The 20855-nt window shown below is 52.7% G+C and overlaps 1 protein-coding gene across 1 annotated transcript in view; it reads right to left on the bottom strand.

Moving 5' to 3' along the window:
• LOC102948505 (kinesin-like protein KIF28P) overlaps positions 1 to 20855 on the bottom strand; it is a 78770-nt gene that overhangs the window by 9178 nt on the left and 48737 nt on the right. Inside the window, exons 7-17 of the mRNA XM_042976630.1 lie at positions 15937 to 16048; positions 14235 to 14302; positions 11947 to 12056; positions 10316 to 10413; positions 8928 to 9018; positions 7445 to 7499; positions 5880 to 6003; positions 4377 to 4521; positions 3154 to 3272; positions 2540 to 2647; positions 11 to 285 (exon numbers count right to left, since the gene is read on the bottom strand). Coding sequence (XP_042832564.1) covers positions 11 to 285; positions 2540 to 2647; positions 3154 to 3272; positions 4377 to 4521; positions 5880 to 6003; positions 7445 to 7499; positions 8928 to 9018; positions 10316 to 10413; positions 11947 to 12056; positions 14235 to 14302; positions 15937 to 16048 — 1305 coding nt within the window. The remainder of the gene's footprint in view (positions 1 to 10; positions 286 to 2539; positions 2648 to 3153; positions 3273 to 4376; positions 4522 to 5879; positions 6004 to 7444; positions 7500 to 8927; positions 9019 to 10315; positions 10414 to 11946; positions 12057 to 14234; positions 14303 to 15936; positions 16049 to 20855) is intronic.

Here is a 20855-nt window from a genome sequence, read left to right as displayed (position 1 = left end):
GGACACCCACCGTCCCGCCGGGGAGCAGGGAGTCACGCAGACGTGCACCACGGCCTCTTCCTCCCCCTCGCAGTTCATGAACTCCACCTGGTCCTCCAGCTTCATGGAGTAGGCCAGCGACTGGAGCCAGATGTGGGCTGAGCCCAAGTGGACAACCTCGACAGGATCCCAGAAGGGGTCATCTTCCTGAGCCACGTGGCTGTCTTCTCCATCCAGAAAGCGCTGGTAAAGTTCCTCCATGAGAAATTTCCTGTTGATAAACTTGGCTTTTGACCAAATCCACACCTACGAGCACAAAGATAGGTCACCGGGATTGGATTTCACCTGTTCACAGTTCGTTCCCATGACTTTTCCCAGCATGCTTCCCCAGATGGGCCGGCTTTGGGGCACCCAGGACCCCCTAACACTCTCGTCAAGCCTAGCTTTGCGGTGAGGTCCTCCAGGAGTCCACGTTCGTTCCTGACCCACGGCTCCAGCATTTCTTGGGCTGCTGGGGCCTAATAACTGAGAGGAGATAACGAAGGGATCAAACAATACACTGTCCCAGGAGAGATGACGGTTTGGGACTCAGGGAACACAGAAGAGTGGCCCTCGAAGATGTCTGTGTCCCAGTCTCTGGAACCTGCCAACATGTTACCTTATGTGGAAAAGGGAATTAAGATTGTAGGTGGAATGAAGTTCGCTTATCAGCTGACCTTAAAACGGGGAGATTTGCTCACACTGTCTAGGTGGGTCCAATGTAACCACGTGGACCTTTTTTTTTTTTTAATATTTTTTTACATTTAGTTTTGAGAGGTAGAGAGAGTCAGAGCACAAGTCCGGGAGGGGCAGAGAGAGAAGGAGACACAGAATCCGGGGTGGGCTCCAGGCTCCGAGCTGTCAGCACAGAGCCCGACGCGGGGCTCTGCGGGACCAGCAGGGGTCTCTGCTGACCCTCCCGTCCCCCGCGGGGCCTCAGCCGAGCACGGAGACTCCCAGGCCGGAAGCCTGTTGCACAGACACCGCTGAGAAGTCAGGGCTGAGACCCTCCCTGTCCTCACAAGCCCCAGCTTGCTCCCGAATCGCCCCCGACGTGTCTCTCGTCGGTCACGTGAAGTGGCCTGCGGGGGGGGGGGGGGGGTCCCGTCTCCGCCCTGTGCGCACACGGTCCAGTGCCACAAAAGTGCCGAGGCTGCTGTTCGCCCTTCCCAGCCTCACACACGAAACCTCCCAGGAAGGGCCGAGGGACTGCCAGCATCTCCGAGGCCCCCGGGGAAGGCGTAACTTCATCCGGGGAGAGGCCACTGATCCACTCGGAAGGTAAAAACGGACAGCCTTGGAGATGACGGATCAGTAAGCTTAGTCTCTGCCCGAGGAAAGAGGAAAGCGAGCGACATCACCGTAAAAGCAATTAGCACGCAGCCCCTGAAAAGAGAACCTGGTTTCTGCTAATCATAGGAAAGGCTGAACGAGATCCTTTTCAATTCACCTTAAACTATAATGAGCAACGAAATACAGAGGAACATGAAATCTCCTTAAAACGAGGTCTGACAAGACAGTAGGAAATGGCCAAACCGAACCCTGGCGGGGCGCCTGGCCCCAGAGGCAAAGTACTGGGTCACCAGAGCTCCTTTGTCCTGATGGCTCCTTCCAGAAAACGCAAAAGACAAAATCACGGTCGCGCACGCATTGAGGATTCAGCTCCAAAGGCCTCGTGGGACACGCGCAGAAATCAAGGTCGACTTCCCAGGGTGGGGGTCTCCCAGGAGACCCTCCTGAGTCACGAGATGTGTCCCCCCAAACCGTACGTTGAAGCCTGACCCTCAGTGCGCTGGGACGAGGAGGCGGGGCCGTGAGGGTGGACGCCTCACGAATGCACTCATTGCCCTCATGAAAGAGGCCTCAGTGCTCCCCGGCCCCTAGCGCCACGTGAGGACCCGGCGAGAAGGTGTCCTTCACCGGATACCAAATGTGCCTGTGCCACGACCTCTGCTCCCAGCCTCCAAGCTGTGGTGTTGCCGTAGCAACACGAAGGAACTGAGACCCCTCTGCCCTTTCACCCCACGCCAGGGGACACACGGGAGGCCACCTCGGCACCGGTCAGAGGAAGAGACCAGGCAGAAAGGGAGGGGCGCCCGGGTGGCTCAGTCGGTTGAGCGTCCGACCCCGGCTCAGGGCATGATCTCACGGTTCTTGAGTTCGAGCCCCGCGTCGGGCTCTGCACGGACAGTGCGGAGCCTGCTTGGGATCCTCTGCGGCCTCCTCTCTCTGCTCCTCCCTGGCTCGCACATGCTCAACCTGTCTCTCTCTCTCTTTCAAATAAACATTAAAAAAATATAAATAAATAAATGGAGAGTGGTGGTTGGGAGCGATCCCAGGGTTGGTGCCATGTGGGAGAGAGGACCAGGAGAGAAACGTGGGGGAGGCGGGGGGTCCATCCCAGAGTCTGTCCCCAGAGCCCAGCTCACACTGGGAACACGCAGTGCCTTCACGGGGTCTCCACAGGACAGTCTGTCCCCGTGAGAGCCCTCAGAAACCCCGTCCCCAGAGGCATCCTCACCTCGCGGGTCCTTTGGTTGGTCACCTTCACCATGACCTCCTTCTGTAGCTCGTGGCCCCTGGAGTCTGAAGCCGCTAAATTCTTCACCTTCAGTTCCATTCTGAGTCCCTGTAAGGGGGACCCTTCTCGCTGAGCGCACAGCCCACACCGCCCTCGCCATTTCCTTCTCCTCCTCGCACCTTCCCAACACGCAGAAGTGTCTTGAACGTGTCCTGGGGATCGGATCCTGGGTCACCGGGGGGGCCACCCCCTGCTCGGGTCTTCTCTGTGGCTAGAAGGCTTCAGGGTCCTGGACCCGGGGAAGCCCTTTCTGGAGGGCAACCTGGGAGGGGTGGCCTGGCAAGCAAGCATCGGTCTGGGAGCCTGGAGGGCCGTGGGGGCCGTGGGGGCCTTGGTAGGCATGACGCTGGCGGCTGGGACTGCTGAGGCCTGGGGGTTGGCCTGGGTTCTGTCACTGGCTCACTGCGGGGTCCTGGGTGGAGCCCCTCACCTCTCCAGGCCCCGTGCCCTCGCCGGTACGGCAAAGCCGGCTGGGGCGGTGGGGGTGAGGGGCCGTGGACCCTGTTCCCTGAGGTCCTTCCGGACCCAGCGTTACTCCGTCTTCCAGCCCTTACCTTCTTCAGCTCTTCGCCCATTTGATTGGCTTCTGCCACCAGGGGCATCAGTCTGACGTAGTCCTGGAACACCGCCAGCATGCCGGGGTCCGCTTTCCCATCGCCGTGGCTCGCAGCCCCTGGAAACCAGCAGGGTCCCGGTGAAGGTCGGTCACTGGTTCTGGGAGACTTGTCAGCCACAAAGGGGTTTATTTATATGCTTATGTACTCAGTTATTTGACGGTTCACCAAATGTCCACATGGGGCTCCTGGGTGGCTCGGTCGGTTGAGCATCTGACTTCGGCTCAGGTCATGATCTCACGGTTCGTGGTTTCGAGCCCCGCGTCGGGCTCTGTGCCGACAGCTCAGAGCCTGGAGCCTGCTTCGGATTCTGTGTCTCCCTCTCTCTCTGCCCCTCCCCAGCTCCTGTTCTGTCTCTTTCTCAAAAATCAACAAACGTTAAAAAAATTAAAGGTCCTAGCAGAGTCCCATGTAGGGATTCTGGTTCCCTAGGAGGATGTACCCGTGTGCACTCATTCAGCTATTGATTGGAGCCTGGACTCTGAGCTGTGAGATGATTTGTAGAAGATTCGCAATTTAAAATGACTTTTGTCCAGTAGAAGATTATTGCCCCCAAAACCATCAACCGGCTTTGTCTAACTCAGTCTTATTTCACTGTTCTTCCCTCTTGTGCTTTACTGTTGAACCTTGGGAAATGCAGGGGTTAGGGCCCTGACGCCCCATACGGTCAAAAATCCATTCAACTTTTGAGTCCCCCAAAACGTAACTACTAATAGCCTTCTGTTGGTCCAAAGACTTACCAATAAGCAGATGATTAACATATATTTTGTATGTTCTATGTGTTATATACTTATAATAAAGTAAGCTGGAGAAAAGAAAATGTTAAAGTCTTAAGAAAGAAAAAAATACATTTAAAGGACTGTGCTGTGTTTATAAAAAACAAACAAAAGACCACCACAAGTGGACCCACACAGTTCAAACCCATGTTGTCCAAGGGTCAACTGTATCTATCGCCTTCTTCTCCGTTTATTAACAAAATAGTTTAATAAATCTTTGACATGTGCTCACTCTACAATATGGAAATCCGAATTTAACTTTCTAAACATTTCCCTTTGAAACAAGATGTTATTTTCTTAGGGAAAGTAGGAGAGCACACAGTGAAAGCGGTTGCTTTTAGATCAGCATGTGGAAAATGCTGGAAGGCAGGGCCCTGAGCTGCTCACCCAGCTTGTCCACACTCACTCCCTCCGCAGCTGCTCTCTCCAGCTGGAAGAAGTCATAGTCGAACCTGGTCAGGTCTTCACTGCCTCGCTCTGACGGAAACCCAATGTAGAGGTAGGCGCTGTTGGATCCCAGGATAATGCGGTCCTAGGGAGGAGACGGGAGGTTCAGCGGGAGCACGCTGCCCTCAGCAGGGGTGTGGCACCAGCCTGCTCCAGGGGGGACCAAGTCCCCATGGGCAGTCCAGCTGTGGTAAATCACAAACCCTGCACGAGGTCCCCAGAGAGGGAAGAGACCCCTGAATGCAGAGGAAGAGATTGACGTTTTGCTTTTGTGTGCATGCTTTCATTTATTTCTTCCTTTATCCCACACGGAGCTTCGACTCTCCATCAGACATTGCGGATCCCAGTGGGCACCAAACAGACCCGGGCCCTCCCCTCTAGGACTTTATAGACAGTGCAATAGCTTGAGAGAGATGCTTGAATGAAATGGGGGTGCTTCTGCAGAAGGTACAATACAGGCGCCTCACTTGCACTGGGGATCAGAGCGGTCCTCTCTCAAGGTGCGCTGTTTACGACTTCAAAGGTGGTCAGTTTCGGCAAGGCAGAGAGGGCTGCCGAACAGAGCCAGGGGTGTTTTGAACAATCAGGAGAAGGTCCGTGTGACCTTCGTGCAGAGCAGTGAGGCGGGAGGTGGCGGGGAGATGAGGCAGCTCACACGGGGGCCCTGAAAGGGTGGCCACTGAGGATTTCCAGGAGGGCGTGGCCTAATCCAAATAGCTGGTCTAGAAGGCTCTCTGTGGTTACAGTGTGGAGAATGGGTTGAAGAGGGGCTTGGGCAGCAGGGAGGCTGGCGGGAGCCCCTGTGGTCATGGGGAACCAGGCTGGGGTGTGTGGAGGAGACAGAGAGCCTAGTGTTTGCCAGGTGCCGCGTGGTCCCTCCCAATGGCAGATCTTTTAAGAAGTCTAAGATATCATGAAATGTCAGAGCTGGAAAGGGTGTTGGTGAACTTCTAGTTCACTCATCTCTGTTTTATTAAGTCCCGATGGGGGGCCTGGGGGGCTCAGTTGGTTAAGTGTCCTACTCTTGATCTCGGCTCAGGTCGTGGTCTCTCGGTTTGTGGGTTTGAGCCCCACGTCGGGCTCTGTGCTGACAGCCCAGAGGCTACTTGGGATTCTCCCTCTGCTTCTCTCTCTCTGCCTCTCCCCTGCTTGCTTGCCCTCTTTCTCACTCTCTCAAGATAAATAAACTTAAAAGCAATGTATAGATGAATTCCCGAGGAGTGAAGTGGCTTTTGCCCAGGAACACACAGCGGGTTCATATCAGATCTCCCGACCCCAAGCTGTGACCCATGTCGGTCGTAGCAGGGGGACATGGGGTGGCTGGCGCCCCCACCCTGCCCGGTGCTTGCCACGGCGTGGAGGCCTGGGGCACCTCACGGGAACCCCCTCTCCTAGCTCTCCGGCGGGACTGCGGAAATTCTGTGGCCAGGCAGGAAAGCTTACCAAATGCTGCAGCTTTGTCTTGGTCACGATGGGCACCCCGTTAACGACAACTTTGCATTTGCTGTGTGGCGTGACCGTCACCTTCCCATCTGAATTTGTGAAGGAAGCGTGTTTATCTGAAATTCTAAAAAGACAAGAGGTCATCTAGTAGCCAAAATAATCGTGACCGTAGCGCACACGGTTTTGGTGGTTGCTCCCCATTCGCACGTGTAAGTAAGACCTACGGATGCTGCGGGGTGGCCGGAAGCGGCTCAAGGGGGTCGGGGTAGATAGGAGCCGGAGAAGGACAACAAAGCGATTCTCGTAGCCACAGTACCAGCACCCGCTGAGGGCCGACAGCTACAAGGAGCCCGCATAGGCAGGGTCATCGCTGGGGTCCTCCAAGACTCACGGGCCGCAAGACTGAGTGGTGGGGAAATGGAAAGAAAGATGTTTCAGAGGGATGCTGGGACAGGTGACCAGTGCTGACAGATAATAACGTACATGCCACAGAGAAGGTCAGAGCGGTGTCTGGGTCTCCATGATACAACGGCAGACTTTATATGCTAAAGACTGGGGGACAGATGTCAGAAGTGTCAGATTGGCGGCCCCCTAGACATCATCCGGCTGCCCTGAGTGACCAGCTTCCTAACTGTTCTAGAATGTTCCTAGACTCCTTGGCTGCTGTGGAAGGCTCTGGGTGTTGAGACACTTGTCCGTCCATATCCCTTGTGTGCGTGGGGCCCAGGGATGCCGTGGGAAAGGCTATACCCTCAGCTCATCTGGAGTTCGGCCGTCTACAGGTCCCCACTGGAAGTGTCTGGAAAGGGAGATGAGGGGAATTCCCAGGAAGAGTCAGGAGAAGGGGCCCAGAGGCTGGCGGTGCAGGGGGAAGCCATGTCAGCTGGCCCCCCGGTCAGCGCAGGCCCCCTCCCCTCCCGTCCCTGTGCTTTGGCGCAGGAGGGCTGAGGTACGTCAGGGGGACTGGTCGGCAAGCTGATTGAGCCTGCGGGCTGGAAATCTGTGGGCGGTCAGGACACCCTGGAACTGGGGAGAAGAGCAGAGAGGCCACGGAGGTAGGAGACGGCTGTGAGTTCGTGAGAACCGCCATAGGGTGCCACAGGGCTTCCTCTCGCAGAAGGGGTCACCCAAAGCCTGGGCCTTCCCTTCGTCCAGTTGGTGAGGGCTCTGAGGGCGGAGATCTGAGGATGCTATTGCTTTTGGTGGTTAAGACCACGAAGGACGTGGGCGCCTTGTGGTGGGCTCTCTCTTCACTGTCTTCATTTGCTGGCCTCGTCCACTTGTGTGTCTCCTTGTGCCGAGTCACTATACGGGGCTCTAGCAACGGGCCTTCCCTTCCTCCCGACGTCAGAGCCCAGGAAGCAAAGTGAGTGCGGTGGGAAGGATTTCAGCGGGAGCAGGAAAGCCCTTCCTTCCAGAAGCCCCGAGCGGGTCCCTGAGGACGGCCTGGGAATTTGTCCTGCAGGGTTTGTGGCCCCACCCGGCGAGGCCCAGACAAATGTTGAGAACCTCCCGCGGAATGAGTGGTCACAATTCGTGGACGAAGACGGTTCACGTCAACTTACCCCAAACCTTGAAGGCGGATGGCATTTGAAGCGGCCCGACCGGCATCACATGAGCCTTGAAAAGAATTAGGATAATTTCTTTTCAAACTTTGTCAGGATTCGACCTTAACAAGCGAACGTGTCTGATGCTTGGGTAGGGCCGTTGCCTCTCCAAGAGGATCGTGTGAAGGGATTTTGCTGCTGGGATTTTCAGTCGTAAGTACCTGGACACCGCCCGCCCTTACGGATGGTTGTTTTACTTTCTGCCCTTTTTTTGTGGGCTGCCTAACTTTTTACCAGTTCCACCTTACTCGTGGGGATTCTGGAGGAAGAAACTGTCGAGTCTGGGGCTTAGGAGATGTGCTGCAGCCCGGCCACAGGGAAGGTCCTGGTCTGTGCAGTGACGGACCCAGACAGCACCGAGAGCACCACGTCGGCTCCCTCCGGGGGCCGCCCCACACCCGGGCCCTACCTCCATCGAGTGCAAGCCCTCTCCCGTCCGGGTGTGCCCAGGGCCGGGGTGCAGAAAGCCTCGTGTTACTACAGTACCGATGCTGTTTTGCAACGGCTGAGTAGATAAACAAAATGTGGTATACCTATATAACGGAATATTATTCAGCCTTAAAGAGGAAGGAAATTCTGGGGTGCCTGGGTGGCTCTGTCAGTTAAGCGTCCAGCTCTTGGTTTCGGCTCAGGTCATGATGTCACACTTGATGGGCTCAAGTCTCACGTCAGGCTCTGTGCTTAGAGGGCGGAACCTGCTTGGGATTTTCTCTCTCTCCCTCTCTCTGCTCCACTTGTGCTCGCTCACTCTCTCTCGAATAAAATAAACTTGAAATAAGAAGGATATTCTGACACCTGCTGACAACATAGATGGGCCTTGAGGATGCTATGCTGAGTGAGATATGCTAGTCACAGAAGGACAAATACCGTGTGACTCCAATGATGCGGGGCGCCTAGAGTAGTTACATTCGTAGAGACAGGAGGTAGGACAGAAGTAGAACGGAGGGTGCCTGGGGCTGGGGGAGCTGGTGTTGAATGGGGACGGATGTCGGTTTGGGAAGAAGGAAAGGTTCTGGGATTGGGTGGGGGTGATGGTGGCACCACGGTGTGAATGTGCTGATGGCCCTGAGCCGTCTACTTAAAAATAGCTGGCATGGTGGGGTGCCTGGGTGGCTCAGCCGGCTGAGCATCTGTCTTCGGCTCAGGTCACGATCTCACAGTCTGTGAGTTCGAGCCCCATGTCGGGCTCTGGGCTGACAGCTCGGAGCCTGGAGCCTGCTTCGGGTTCTGTGTCTCCCTCGCTTTCTGCCCCTCCCCTGCTCATGCTCTGTCTGTCTCTCTCTCAGGGACGAATAAACATTTTAAAAAATTTTTTAAAAAAAAGCTAGGATGGTGAATTTTATGTTCCACCTATTTACCGCAAAAAGAAAGATTCAAAAGAGAAAGAAACACAAAGCAAGAAGCCTGAGCAGGTCCAGCGTGGGTCGGGAGGGGTGAGTACCAGCCTGAATGAAATACTTGAGGACCCCCGTGAGCTGCGGGTCCTCGTTGACGTTGAGAAGGTGAGGGAGGGTCTTCATTATCCACTGCTCCTGGGGGAGAGACAGGAGTCCTGTCACCACACAGGGCCAGCACGTTCAAGGCGGTAGCATTCCTTTCCTATCCATGTCCTACCAAAGCCACTTGTCTGTGCGTCCTGTCAGATCGTTCAGGAAAGCCCAGTGGGACTGGGATGGGAGGCCCTGCTCACAGCGCGGCCGGTCAGCCGAGGGGCCTGAGCTCATCTGGACGGGACTGTTGCAAAGCGTGGCCAGTTTCCGTCTCTGTCCCCCCTTCTACCCTGACTTCTACCCCACTATTTTCTTCAGGTCCCCCCGCGTCCCAGCCGTCCTGGTGCCCCATCGGGTGCCTCACCTGGGTCCCCCTTCCCACTAAACCCGCTACCCTACATCGCAGGCTCCCCCAGACTAGCTCACTAACTCAGGTCCTGCAGGCTAGCTCACTGGTGACCCGATGTTGGTGATCAAATGTGGCACGTGCCATATACCCTGTCCGGGTTACCCGAGTGTGTCTCATCCCTCAACCCGGTATTGGTGGTCTTGAACTTATAGAGGATTGACGGCCAATCAGAACTGGAGTAAATTGTTCAGGCACAAGAAAGCTTTTCAGTCTTGAAATTCTGATAACGAGTAAGGGGGATAAGAGTCTTTTCCATTGCTCCTGTCCTTACTTCTAGAATCCTTGGACCCTAACGCGTCCTGGCCTCCTGGTGTCACAGGCCCCCGGCCCCACTGCGCTCCCCCCGCCTGAGGCTCACTTCCATCTCAGGCTTCCCGAGCCTTTCGGGAGCCAGTCTGGGTCTCTGCCGCCACTCCGGAAGTGCTCCAAGGCTGGCCCACGACTTGGGGTCTGTGCAGAGCTGTGGCTTTGGGGAGTCAGGTCATGGCGGGAGGACGCTGTGGATGGGGGGCCCAGAGGGCATCTCCCCGACCCGAGTACAAAACTCGCATCACAGCCCACGTATGCTCCGGCAGATACTACGGTTCAGGGTCACGCCGTACGGTCCCCGGAAGACGGTGCACAGTCCTCGAATTCTCCCCAAACTGTAATTATCAGCAGCCTTGACTCATCAAGGCCTCTCGACTTCCTTCTGCCTCACGCCCCGCCCTCCTCTCCCCTAGCGCCACCAGCGGCATCGGCAGAAGTCATTTGTCACTTAATCACATGCCACATCTCATGTGTTACCCATTCGCCGGGGGGGGGGGGCTGGGGAGGGGAGCCACCCCGATGATCCACCGGACGCCAGCCCAGGCGGCCGTGCGCACGTGGGAAGAGTGTGAGGCTCCCTGCCAGGTGTGGGCCTCGGCAGGTGGACGGAAGGAAGCTCACCTTGGCCACGGCCACGTGGTGCTGTCGCCACTCTTCCCGAGCCTGCTCCAGCTGGCGCGCCCAGGGCCCGGCTTCTGCCAGCGGGCGGGCCGGCTGCTCTGGAAGGAGGGAGGGGGCTTAAGCAGCGGATCTGCTGTGTTGAGGGTGAGGAGCAGAATAACTATAGTAGAAGACTACAGAATAACCATAGAATTCTGTAGAAGACTATAGAATAACTATGATAGAAGATTACAGAATAACTATAGTCTTCTATAGAATAACCATAGAATTCTATAGAGGACTATAGAATAACTATGATAGAAGAGTCAGGTTGACTCTGTTCTCAGCCGAAGCCAGGGATGCTGGGCGGAGCAGGAAACTGAGCTGCGCTCACGGGTGAAGAAGTCACCGGTCGTTTCTACAGAGGGTGCTGTCGTTTTAATGCATCAGAACGTAGAGCAAGAAGGCCTTTTAGGGGAGGAGGCACGACGCTCCGTACTTTCTGTTTCGTTGTGCGTGCACGTGAGAGTGTTCTGTTTTATACCCTGGTTACTGGTCATTCCTACAAGGCCAGGGGACTCACAGCATCGCAGGCTCATGAACATATTTTGTGTCTGCGCTTATTACGCACGGCGGGCATTCGATGCTTACATCCGTCCAGCTCGCGACGACACGAACTTTGGGGCTAAGCGAGGCCACCATACCTGGACGGGCCGCAGGCGCTGCCTCTAACATGGGAAGGGCTTTGTCGTGAAGTCCCAGCGAGTTGGGATGCGGGAGCCTGCAGGGGTGCCCACAGAGCCTCTGTCCCCCCCACCGGGCAGCCTGGTTTGGGGCGGGACATGCTGCCAGTACCCGAGAGCCCCTCTGGAACGAGGGAGCCCAGCTGGCGGGGGGCACGGGGGCCGGGCCGCTTGGTGACTGGAGCTCACGCTCCCTGAACCAGCCCTGAGCGCCAGAGGTTTGGACCTCCTGGCATTGTTCTTTTCGCTTTAAACCACTTCCTCCAATTTTACTTCGACAGTTTTACAATTTGCCCTTTTCTTGTTCATCCCGTTTTAAGTTATTAACGGGCGCCAAGTTGTAGGCACCTCCCTCCATGCTGCCAAACTGAAATCCTAGGCCTTCCTTCAAAGCAGTGGTTCTGGGGCACCGTGGAGTCAGCCGGGGCGCTGCCCCCAGAAGTCACGGTCAGTGGGCCTGGTGACGCTCACCAGGTGACTGTGATGTGCTGCCTCTGAGGCCTCTGGAGATTCAAGCATCACGCAACTGCGTGAGGCCATCAGCCCAGCGAACGTCAAAATGGCCACCGTGCAAACTTGGGAAGGACGGAGTGGCCTCGGCAGAAACGACAGCTTCAAAGTAAAAATGGCGATAAAAATGAGACTAAAATGATCATTCAAAACGGGCAGGGCCACTTAACTGCAAGCGAATCTGCATTTGTCTCCAAATGAAGTATTTTCTCCCGAGGCCGGGGCCTAAATGTCCCCAGAGGGTGCCCCTGGCCTGTGCCAGGCTCCGGCGATTCCAAGCAGGGGTTCCCCACCTCCCCGCCGAGCCCCAGGCTGAGCCTGCAGCCGGTCCCTCCCTCCATCCCACTCCCGGCCTTCCTGCTGCTGGCCTGGACCGGCATTGCTCCTGACTCAGTTTACCTGCCATTCCGGAATTCCCGCGTACGAGCAGCGCTCTGTCGTTCTCTGCCTTTGACTCTCTCATCAGCGTCGAGGTGTTCACCACGGCTCTGTTCCGGATCTTTTTAGCCCTTCCATGTGCAAAGATGAACACGCACTGAGTCCCGGACCCCTTTGGGGAGCACAGGCCAGAAACCGGCCAAGTGGGACCTTTCGGCCCAGGCGACTCCAGATGCCAGCAGGCTGGGCGCCAGTGAACGGTGAAGGCCGAAAGGGACTTTAGTGATGTCCACGGTTGAAATAAACACGACCAGCCCCGCCGGACCCACAGCCTGGCCCCGACGCGACCCGGGCCCTGAACCCACTCGCCCATCGGCCGACTCCGCTAGTGGAAACATCTATGCGTCGTTGCTGACAGGCGTAACCCCACCCTGGAGGCTGTCAGCGGGTGTTCCGGGCTGGAAAGGGCACCTAGGGGTCACCTGTTTCCCTGCCTTCTAGTGTCCCAGAGAAAATACGAGATGCCCCCGAGCACTGCACGGGGCATACTTCTGCCCACGCATTATTTACTTGCTCTTCGCCTGCTATTCAGGTTTAACCCGGAGCCTGTGTTTTGTGTCTGCTAACTGCGGCCGCCTTACTCCTTTCGTTGAGGAAACGGGGTTTTCAGGGCTTGCCCCGGGGTCACACAGCCCGTGGCAGCTCCGGGCTCAGAGCCCGGGACTCTGGGCTACTGTTTTCTCCTTCCTCTGCAGCCCTAGTCTCTCAACGGGAAATCTGCTCGCGACAGATTTGCGTCTGATAAGCAGAGAGACCGAACTGACGGAAAGATCGGAGCTCGCGCTGCAGACGCTGAAAGAAACATCTAACGGTGTAAAACGATACGGAGGCTGCACCGTTGCAGAGCCTGCTGGCACGTGTCCCTAAAATGCCAGGGCTCCCTGCCAGGGACAGGGCCAAAGGGAAGCCCACTGCTCGGTGGTGCAGTGATAGCCACCGTCTCGGAGCGTTCAGCACGTGTCAGAACCTTGCCGGGAACGGGCTCGTGCAGGATCTGTTGTGTTCTTCCCCCCCAACTCTGATGAGAAATCACCTCCCTCGACATGGGACAGAGCTGAGGGCTAGGGAGGTACGGCGTGTCGCCCGAGGTCACACGGCTGGTGGGGCCAGATTCTGACCCACACGCAAGCCCGTAGACCTGACCAGGGACGTGTCACGGTAGGTGGCAGTTTCATTTCACACGCCAGCTCCAGCTTCCTGGGACCAGGCCCGAGGATTCCAGGTTCCTGTCCGAACCCGGCGGGTGGGCCTCAGGGTGGATTCCGGACTCTGCCACGCAAAAGGGAAAGGGTGGTGGCAGCATGTGGCTTTTACCCTGCTTAGAGGTCCCCTCTGCCTGCACCCTTATCTTTTTCAAAAGGGTCAGGAGAGAGGCACCTGAGTGGCTCAGTCAGTTAAGCATCCGACTTTGGCTCGGGTCATGGTCTCGCGATTCGTGGGTTCGAGCCCCACGTCGGGCTCTGTGCTGACAGCTCGGAGCCCAGAGCCTGCTTCGGATTCTGTGTCTCCCTCTCTCTCTCTCTCTCTCTCTGCCTCTCCCCCGCTTGTGCTCTGTCTCTTTCTCAAAAATAATAAATAAACAGTTAAAAAAATTTTTAAAAAGGGTCAGGAGAAGCAGGATCCAGATGCCTGGAACGTGTCCCGGCGGCAGCCTCGTGCCGGGGCTGAGTATGCAGGCTCGCCTCCCTGGCCCCCTGGACGGAAGGAAGCTGGCAGGGAGAGCCCTCCCCGCCCCCGGAAAGAGGAGCCTAGACCGTCAGGCCACCCCAAGAGTAGAACCCGTGTGCACGGGGGCTGGGCAAAGGAGACCAAAGCCGAGGAAAGTGTGGAGCCGGAGGCTGGGCGACAGCCCAGGGAAGTGCCTCACATGTGCATGTCTTCACCTATTGGCATAAACGTCCCCTGCCTGCCCCCGCACACCACCCGTGTGCCATGTGACAAGGGAGAAACACGTGAATGGGCAGCTATGTGGCAGGAAAATACAGGAAGAAGGATTCCAAGCATGGGATCGGCCCCCAGGCTTCCCCCATCGACGGGAACCCGCAGGGCCTCTCCCATGCAGAATAGGGGTGACATTAGGGCCTGAGTCCCCAGTTCTGTCTCCTTTTGTTTATTTCCTCCCACCTCTCTCTCACATTCTGTTCTGCCTTCTCCTGACCTCTCCCCCCAACTGCCAGCCCATTGCGTAGAGTGGGACCAGAAGAATCTGACTTAGAACCCCTAGGGATACTACGTATCCACAAACGTACCTTTCGGCGTATCTTAACGTGGATAAAGTTTCCTCGTAGCAGATGTCAGCGGGACTTATGGCCGCTATCTGTAAAAGAACATCCCTTTCAGATTTTGTAATTTTAGACGGATTTGTCGTTGCGGATACGCTAAGGTTCATAGCATTTCTTGTCATTTACGGTATTGTTCGAACTTTGCAACTCAGAAGGCGCAGACACACATTGATAGCACGTGCTCACCCCACGTGTGCCACATACACACGTGACCTCTGCAGCGCACAGACACCGCAGATTCAGGACACAAACACCACAATTTCACAACACACACACACACACACACACACACACACACACACACACACACTGAGGCCCGGAGAAAAACCATGTGTTCGAGATCTGTCTGATAATCGCTGGCAGAGCTGGGCCTGGAGCCGGGCCTGACTTACTCTCAGGCCCTTGTCCTCAGGAGTAAGTCCCCAGAAGATGCATGGGGATTCAAGTGACAGTTGAATGTTGGCCTTGCAGATTCTCTCTTCTTTCTGCTTTCTGAGAGGACCAGTGACCCCGCCCCCCGCCCCCTAACCTCCTCTCCACCACATATTTTTCTGTTAAAGCGTGGTAGTGCCCCAGGCGGGACGTTAGCCTGCAGGCCTGAAAGGCTCCTCTCTCACAGGCACACCCCTGCTCAGACCTGTTACATCTGATTTTGTAGTCTTACATTCAGAGCATCTAATGGGCCTTCTTTTATCCCAGGTCCTCAGGGGGAGCAGGGAAGGTCCCATGAGGCCAACAGGCCAGCTTCAAAATGAAATATTTGTAGATTCTTAGGCAAGATTAAATAGTAAAGAGTAAAGATTGTGTTTTGTTGTGAATTTGGGAAAGAGTGCACAGAGCAGGCCCAGCGGTGAGCAGTTTTCTCCTAACCGGGACAGCAGGCCGGAGGCCAGTATGAACCTGCCGGCAGAATGTGCCAGTCTGTTCCTTTTCGCACCTGGAGCTGAAGAGCAGAGAGTCCCGATTTTAACACATCCCACATTGTACCCCCTTGGCAAATATGCGATACTAAGAGTCTGGAGTCTTTGCTGAGATGACACGATTTAGCTACTCTCCAGGTTCAACAGCTGCCTGGTGTCTCACATGGTCAAATTGATTTCCGGTCTTGCCACGAAATGACCACCGATTTAGAATAGTACGACGTTATCAGTGTTATTTTAAAATGTGTACTAATTTTTTCCTGGCAATAATAGTGGTGTACGTTCCTTATAAAGAATCTGAGGGGCGCCTGGGTGGCGCAGTCGGTTAAGCATCCGACTTCAGCCAGGTCACGATCTCGCTGTCCGTGAGTTCGAGCCCCGCATCAGGCTCTGGGCTGATGGCTCGGAGCCTGGAGCCTGTTTCCGATTCTGTGTCTCCCTCTCTCTCTGCCCCTCCCCCGTTCATGCTCTGTCTCTCTCTGTCCCAAAAATAAAAATAAAAAAACGTTGGAAAAAAAATTAAAAAAAAAAAAAAAGAATCTGAAACCTACAGAAATGAATAAAAAATTAAAATTGGCGGTATTTGAACACTGTAGCGGAAAGAGTCTCAGGAGTCTTGACGTACGTAAGAATGTGTGACGTGAATGCAAAATGTGGCATCGTGGTACAGTGAGCGTGATTTTAATAATAACAGTGACAACAACACAATAGCTAAATCAGTCTGCTGTGTTGTAAGAAAGTCACTTTACCAAAGTGGTTCTGCTGTTCCCGCCCAGAGCTGGCTGGAGAAGTTTGGTCAGGACAGAATCTCTGTAGGGAATGTGCAAGACTTTCTTCCCCGTGGCTGCATCAGCCAGAGCACTGGATGAAAAAGAAACATCAGATTTAAAAAAATATATATGCCAAGAAGAAATCTGCCTCCCGGGGGATAAGTCAGAAATACCCTTCATGTCTCCTCTTTGACCCCATAAACCTGAGACATGACTCTAATGATATCCAAGAGTTGAGACATCTGCCGGACGAAGATGCGGAAGCAAGACAGCTAACCACATGAGCCAGTGGCTCCCTCTCTGAAATCAACCCTGGAGACACCATGACAGACAGAGGGAAGTCCGGATCTGAGGCTCTAACACCCTAAACCCTGTAAGGAAAACCCAAAGAGCCTGCAGGCTATTGTAAATCTGTGTATAGAGAAGAGTTTCAACCCGAGGAAGAGGGTGGCCCCATGAGCAGTGTGCTGGCCAGTGTGGGGAGGGGGTTAATTCCTCTTCTTGTTTTTCTTCCGTACTTCCTTCAGAGCAACCCATAAAGGTAGGACCCCAACTTCCTTCGGAGCAACCCGTAAAGGTAGGACCCCATATAACAACGCAGCACAGAAGCTGTACGTGAGAAGTAAATGTGCCACCCCTCCCCACCAACTCCAGGGTCTGCAAAGATCGCAGCATTGTCATTGATGAGAGCAGGGGGGAGGAGGGAGGCAAGCCTATCTATGAGAAATTATGATCACAAAAAGTGAAAAGGAGTTTATAAAGGTATTCTAGCTGATTTGGAAAAGAAACTAAAGGAGCTTCTAGAAAGAAATACAGTAATTGAAATTAAAAACACACAAGACAGGGGTGCCTGGGTGGCTCAGTTGGTTAAGTGTACAACTCTTGATTTCAGCTGAGGTCATGATTCAGCTGTTCATGGAATCGAGCCCTGCATTGGGCTCTGTGCTGACAGCATGTAACCTGCTTGGAATTCTCTCTTTCTTCCTCCCTCCTTCCCTCCCTCCCCTTTTCTCCCTTGCACCCCGCCCCCCACCTGCTCGCTTGCTCTCTACTCAAAATAAACTTAAATTTTTTTTTTTTAAAAACACACTGCACAGGTTTAACAGCAAACTAGACACTGCTATTATTGGAATTAGTGAAATAGATATGTCAAAAGAGATTAACCAGATTGCAGCCTGGAGACATGGAGATGGAAAACAAGCCAGGAAGGTTATGAGACATGGAGGACAGAGTGAGATTTAAATAATCTAAATTGAAGTTCCAGAAGAGAAAGAAAACAAGTGGGCACAGATGGTACATGAGAAGTAATGGCTGGGAATTTTCCAGTACTGGTGAAAATCACTAATCTACAGAACTATAGGGACCAGGGAATTCTAAGCAGAGTAAATAAAAATAAATTCACACTCAAATGTAACATAACCGAATTGGAGAACATCAAAACAGAAGAGCTCAAAAGCAGCCAGGGGGCAAAGACTGATTGACTTCAAGGAAATAGCAATTAGGCCACCAGCAGAAAACAGGAGACTGTATCCTTCATGAGCTGAAAGAAAATACTACATTTCTGGAATTCTATCCCCAGCACAATTATCTTCCAAGGATGAGGTGAAATAAAGACATTTCAGCCAAACAAAAACAGAATTTGCCATCAGCACGTGATCACTGAAGGAAATTCTACAGAATATACTTCCACCAGGAGGAAACTGATCTTAGATACAACTCTGAGTAAATAATTGAGGCGCCTGGGTGGCTCAGTTGGTTAAGCGTCCAACTCTTGATTTTGGCTCAGGTTACAATCTCACAGTTGGTGAGATTGAGCCCTGATTCAGGCTCTGCACTGATGGCATGGAGCCTGCTTAGGGTTCTCTCTCTTTCCCTCTATCTCTGCTCCTCCCTCTCTCAAAGTAAACATTTGAAAAAAGAAGTGAAGGGGAGGGGTCAAGATGGCAGAGCAGCATGGAAGCTTTTTGCTTCTCTCATCCCTGAAATGCAGCTAGATCAACACCAAACTATCTGGCCAACCTAAAAAATTGATATGAAGGTTAACACAACAGTCTGCACAACTTGAACCACAGAACTCAGCAGATAAGCAGTGTGGAGAGGTGAACTAGGGGAGAGAGAAGCCACAGAGGGTAGAGAGGTGTTTTTACTTGCGGAAAGAGGATGGAGATGGGGGAGAGTACAGGAAAAGCACTCCCCCCAAAAGCAGCTGGAGAGAAAGAGAAAGAGTGGAAACACCCATAAGGGACTTAACAAGAAGGGGAGAAAGGAGAAAAAAGAGGGTTTAAATACCATTGAGAGTCTATAAACAGGGGTCACAGTCTGAAACTCCACAGCTCTATACCTGGCAGAGCTCTGGTGGGAAGAGTGAATCCCCAGGAGCAGACAGTGAGGTCTGAGGGGTCCTCGGGCCACACAGGAAGAGGCAGTTCCTCTGCTGAGAGGACATTTGGCAGAGGCTATGTGGCCTTCCCACAGGCAAAGGTCTCAGTGGACCCCAGAGAACAGCCACATTTGCTGGTGTTGGAACAAGGATGTTAAGGGGTGGTGAAGCCTGGCACCAGATGTGTGTTGTGATTTACCATAATTCTTGAAACACTGCTGCTACATGATTGAGTGAACTTTTTCTGGGGTGGGCTGGCACCTGGCTACAGTCTCTGGGCATCTGCAGCAGTGCAGTCATGTGAATGTTCCTGGCTGTGGGCTGGCACCCAGCCATTGCTTGGCAAGACCTTCCCCCACACAGTCTAAGTGGGTCAAAGCTGCAGGTCCCTCAGAGGTGAAGGGTTTGGAAACACAACCCCATCTGAGATAAAACTCGGGAGGGAGGTGACACCTGGCAGCCTGATGGCTTGGTCATGGAAAGTGTAAAAGCAGGGAGTGGACTGGAGCTGGAGACAAGGGAGGGGTGATTGATTGCCAGTTGGCAAGAGCACAGAGTTCTGATACTAGAGACTGGGTAGCTGGGTGATGCCATTTTCACCTCTCCCACACATGCACATACACATGTACACTCACCACAATGATCCACCCCAGTAAACTAAGTGCCTATCTAGTGGAGAATGGAGCAAGATGTGTGAACCAGAATTTAGAATCACAATAAGAAGAATACTAGCTGGGGTTGAAAAAAGCATAAAATCCCTTTCTGCAGAGATAAAAGAAGTAAAATCTAGTCAGGACGAAATTAAAAATGCTATAACTGAGATGCAATCTTGAATGGATGCCACGGCAGCAAGGATGGATGAAACAGAGCAGGGAATCAGCGATATAGAAGACAAACTTATGGAGAATAATGAAGCATAAAAAAAGAGAGAAACTAAGGCAAAAGAGCATGATATAAGAATTAGATAACTCAGTGACTCATTAAAAAGGAATAATATCCAAATCATAAGGGTCCCTGAAGATGAAGAGAGAAAAAGGGGTAGAAGTTTTATGTAAGCAAATCATAGCAAAAAACTTTCCTAACCTGGGAAAAGACACAGACATCAAAATCCAGGAAGCACAGAGAACTCCCATTAGATTCAACAAAAACTGACCATCAGCAAGGCATATCATAGTCAACTTCACAAAATACACAGACAAGGAAAGAATCATGAAAGCAGCAAGGGGAAAAAAGTCCTTAACCTACAAGGGAAGACAGATACGGTGCACAGCAGACCTATCCACAGAAACTTGGCAGGCAAGAGAGGAGTGGCAGGATATAGTCAATGTGCTGAATTGGAAAAATATGCAGCCACAAATTCTTTATCCAGCAAGGCTGCATTCAAAATAGAGGGAGAGATAAAAAGTTTCCCAAACAAACAAAAAAAAAACCTAAAGGAGTTCGTGACCACTAAACCACCCCATAAGAAATTTTAAGGGGGACTCTGAGGGGAGAAAAGATGAAACAAAACAAAAAATACCAAAAGCTACAAAGACTAGAAAGGACCAGAGAACACCACCAGAAACTCCCAACTCTACAGGCAACACAATGGCAATAAATTCGTATCTTTCAGTATTCACTCTAAATGTCAATGGACTAAATGTTCCAATCAAAAGACATAGGGTAACAGAATGGATAAGAAAACAAGATCCATCTATATGCTGTTTACAAGAGACCCATTTTAGACCTAAAGGCACCTTCAGATTGAAAGTAAGGGGGTGGGAGAACCATCTATCATGCTAATGGTCAACAAAAGGAAGCTGGAGTAGTGATACTTATATCAGACAATCTAGATTTTAAAATAAAGACTGTAACAAGAGATGAAGAAGGGCATTATATCATAATTAAGGAGTCTATCCACCAAGAAGATCTAAACATTTATGCCCCCAATGCAAAACACCCAAATATATAAATCAATCACAAACATACAGAAACTCACTGGTATTAATACCATCATAGTAGGGGACTTCAACACCCCGCTTACAGCAATGGACAGATCATCTAATCAGAAAATCAGCAAGGAAACAATGACTTTGAATGACACAGTGGACTGGATGGACTTAACAGATATATTCAGAACATTTCATCCTAAATCAGCAGAATACACATTCTTCTCGAGTGCACATGGAACATCCTCCAGAATAGATCCCATACTGGGACACAAATCAGCCTTCAACAAGTTCAAAAAAGATCATACCGTGAATATCTTCAGACTACAATGCTATGAAACTTGAAATCGACCACAAGAAAAAAATTGGAAAGACAAATACTTGGAGACTAAAGAACTTCCTACTAAAGAATGAATGGGCTAACCGAGAAGTTAAAGAGGAAATTAAAAAGTACGTGGAAGCCAATGAAAATGATAACATGACAGCCCAAAACCTCTGGGACACAGCAAAGGTGGTCATAAGAGGGAAGTATATAACAATCCAGGCCTTCTTAAAGAAGGAAGAAAGTTCTCAGATACACAACCTAAACT

Source organism: Panthera tigris, chromosome F3 (assembly GCF_018350195.1).
Source record: "Panthera tigris isolate Pti1 chromosome F3, P.tigris_Pti1_mat1.1, whole genome shotgun sequence".
Taxonomy (NCBI): Eukaryota; Metazoa; Chordata; class Mammalia; order Carnivora; family Felidae; genus Panthera; species Panthera tigris.
The sequence above is the reverse complement of the archived record's forward strand: the minus strand, read 5'-3'. Positions and strand labels throughout refer to the sequence as shown.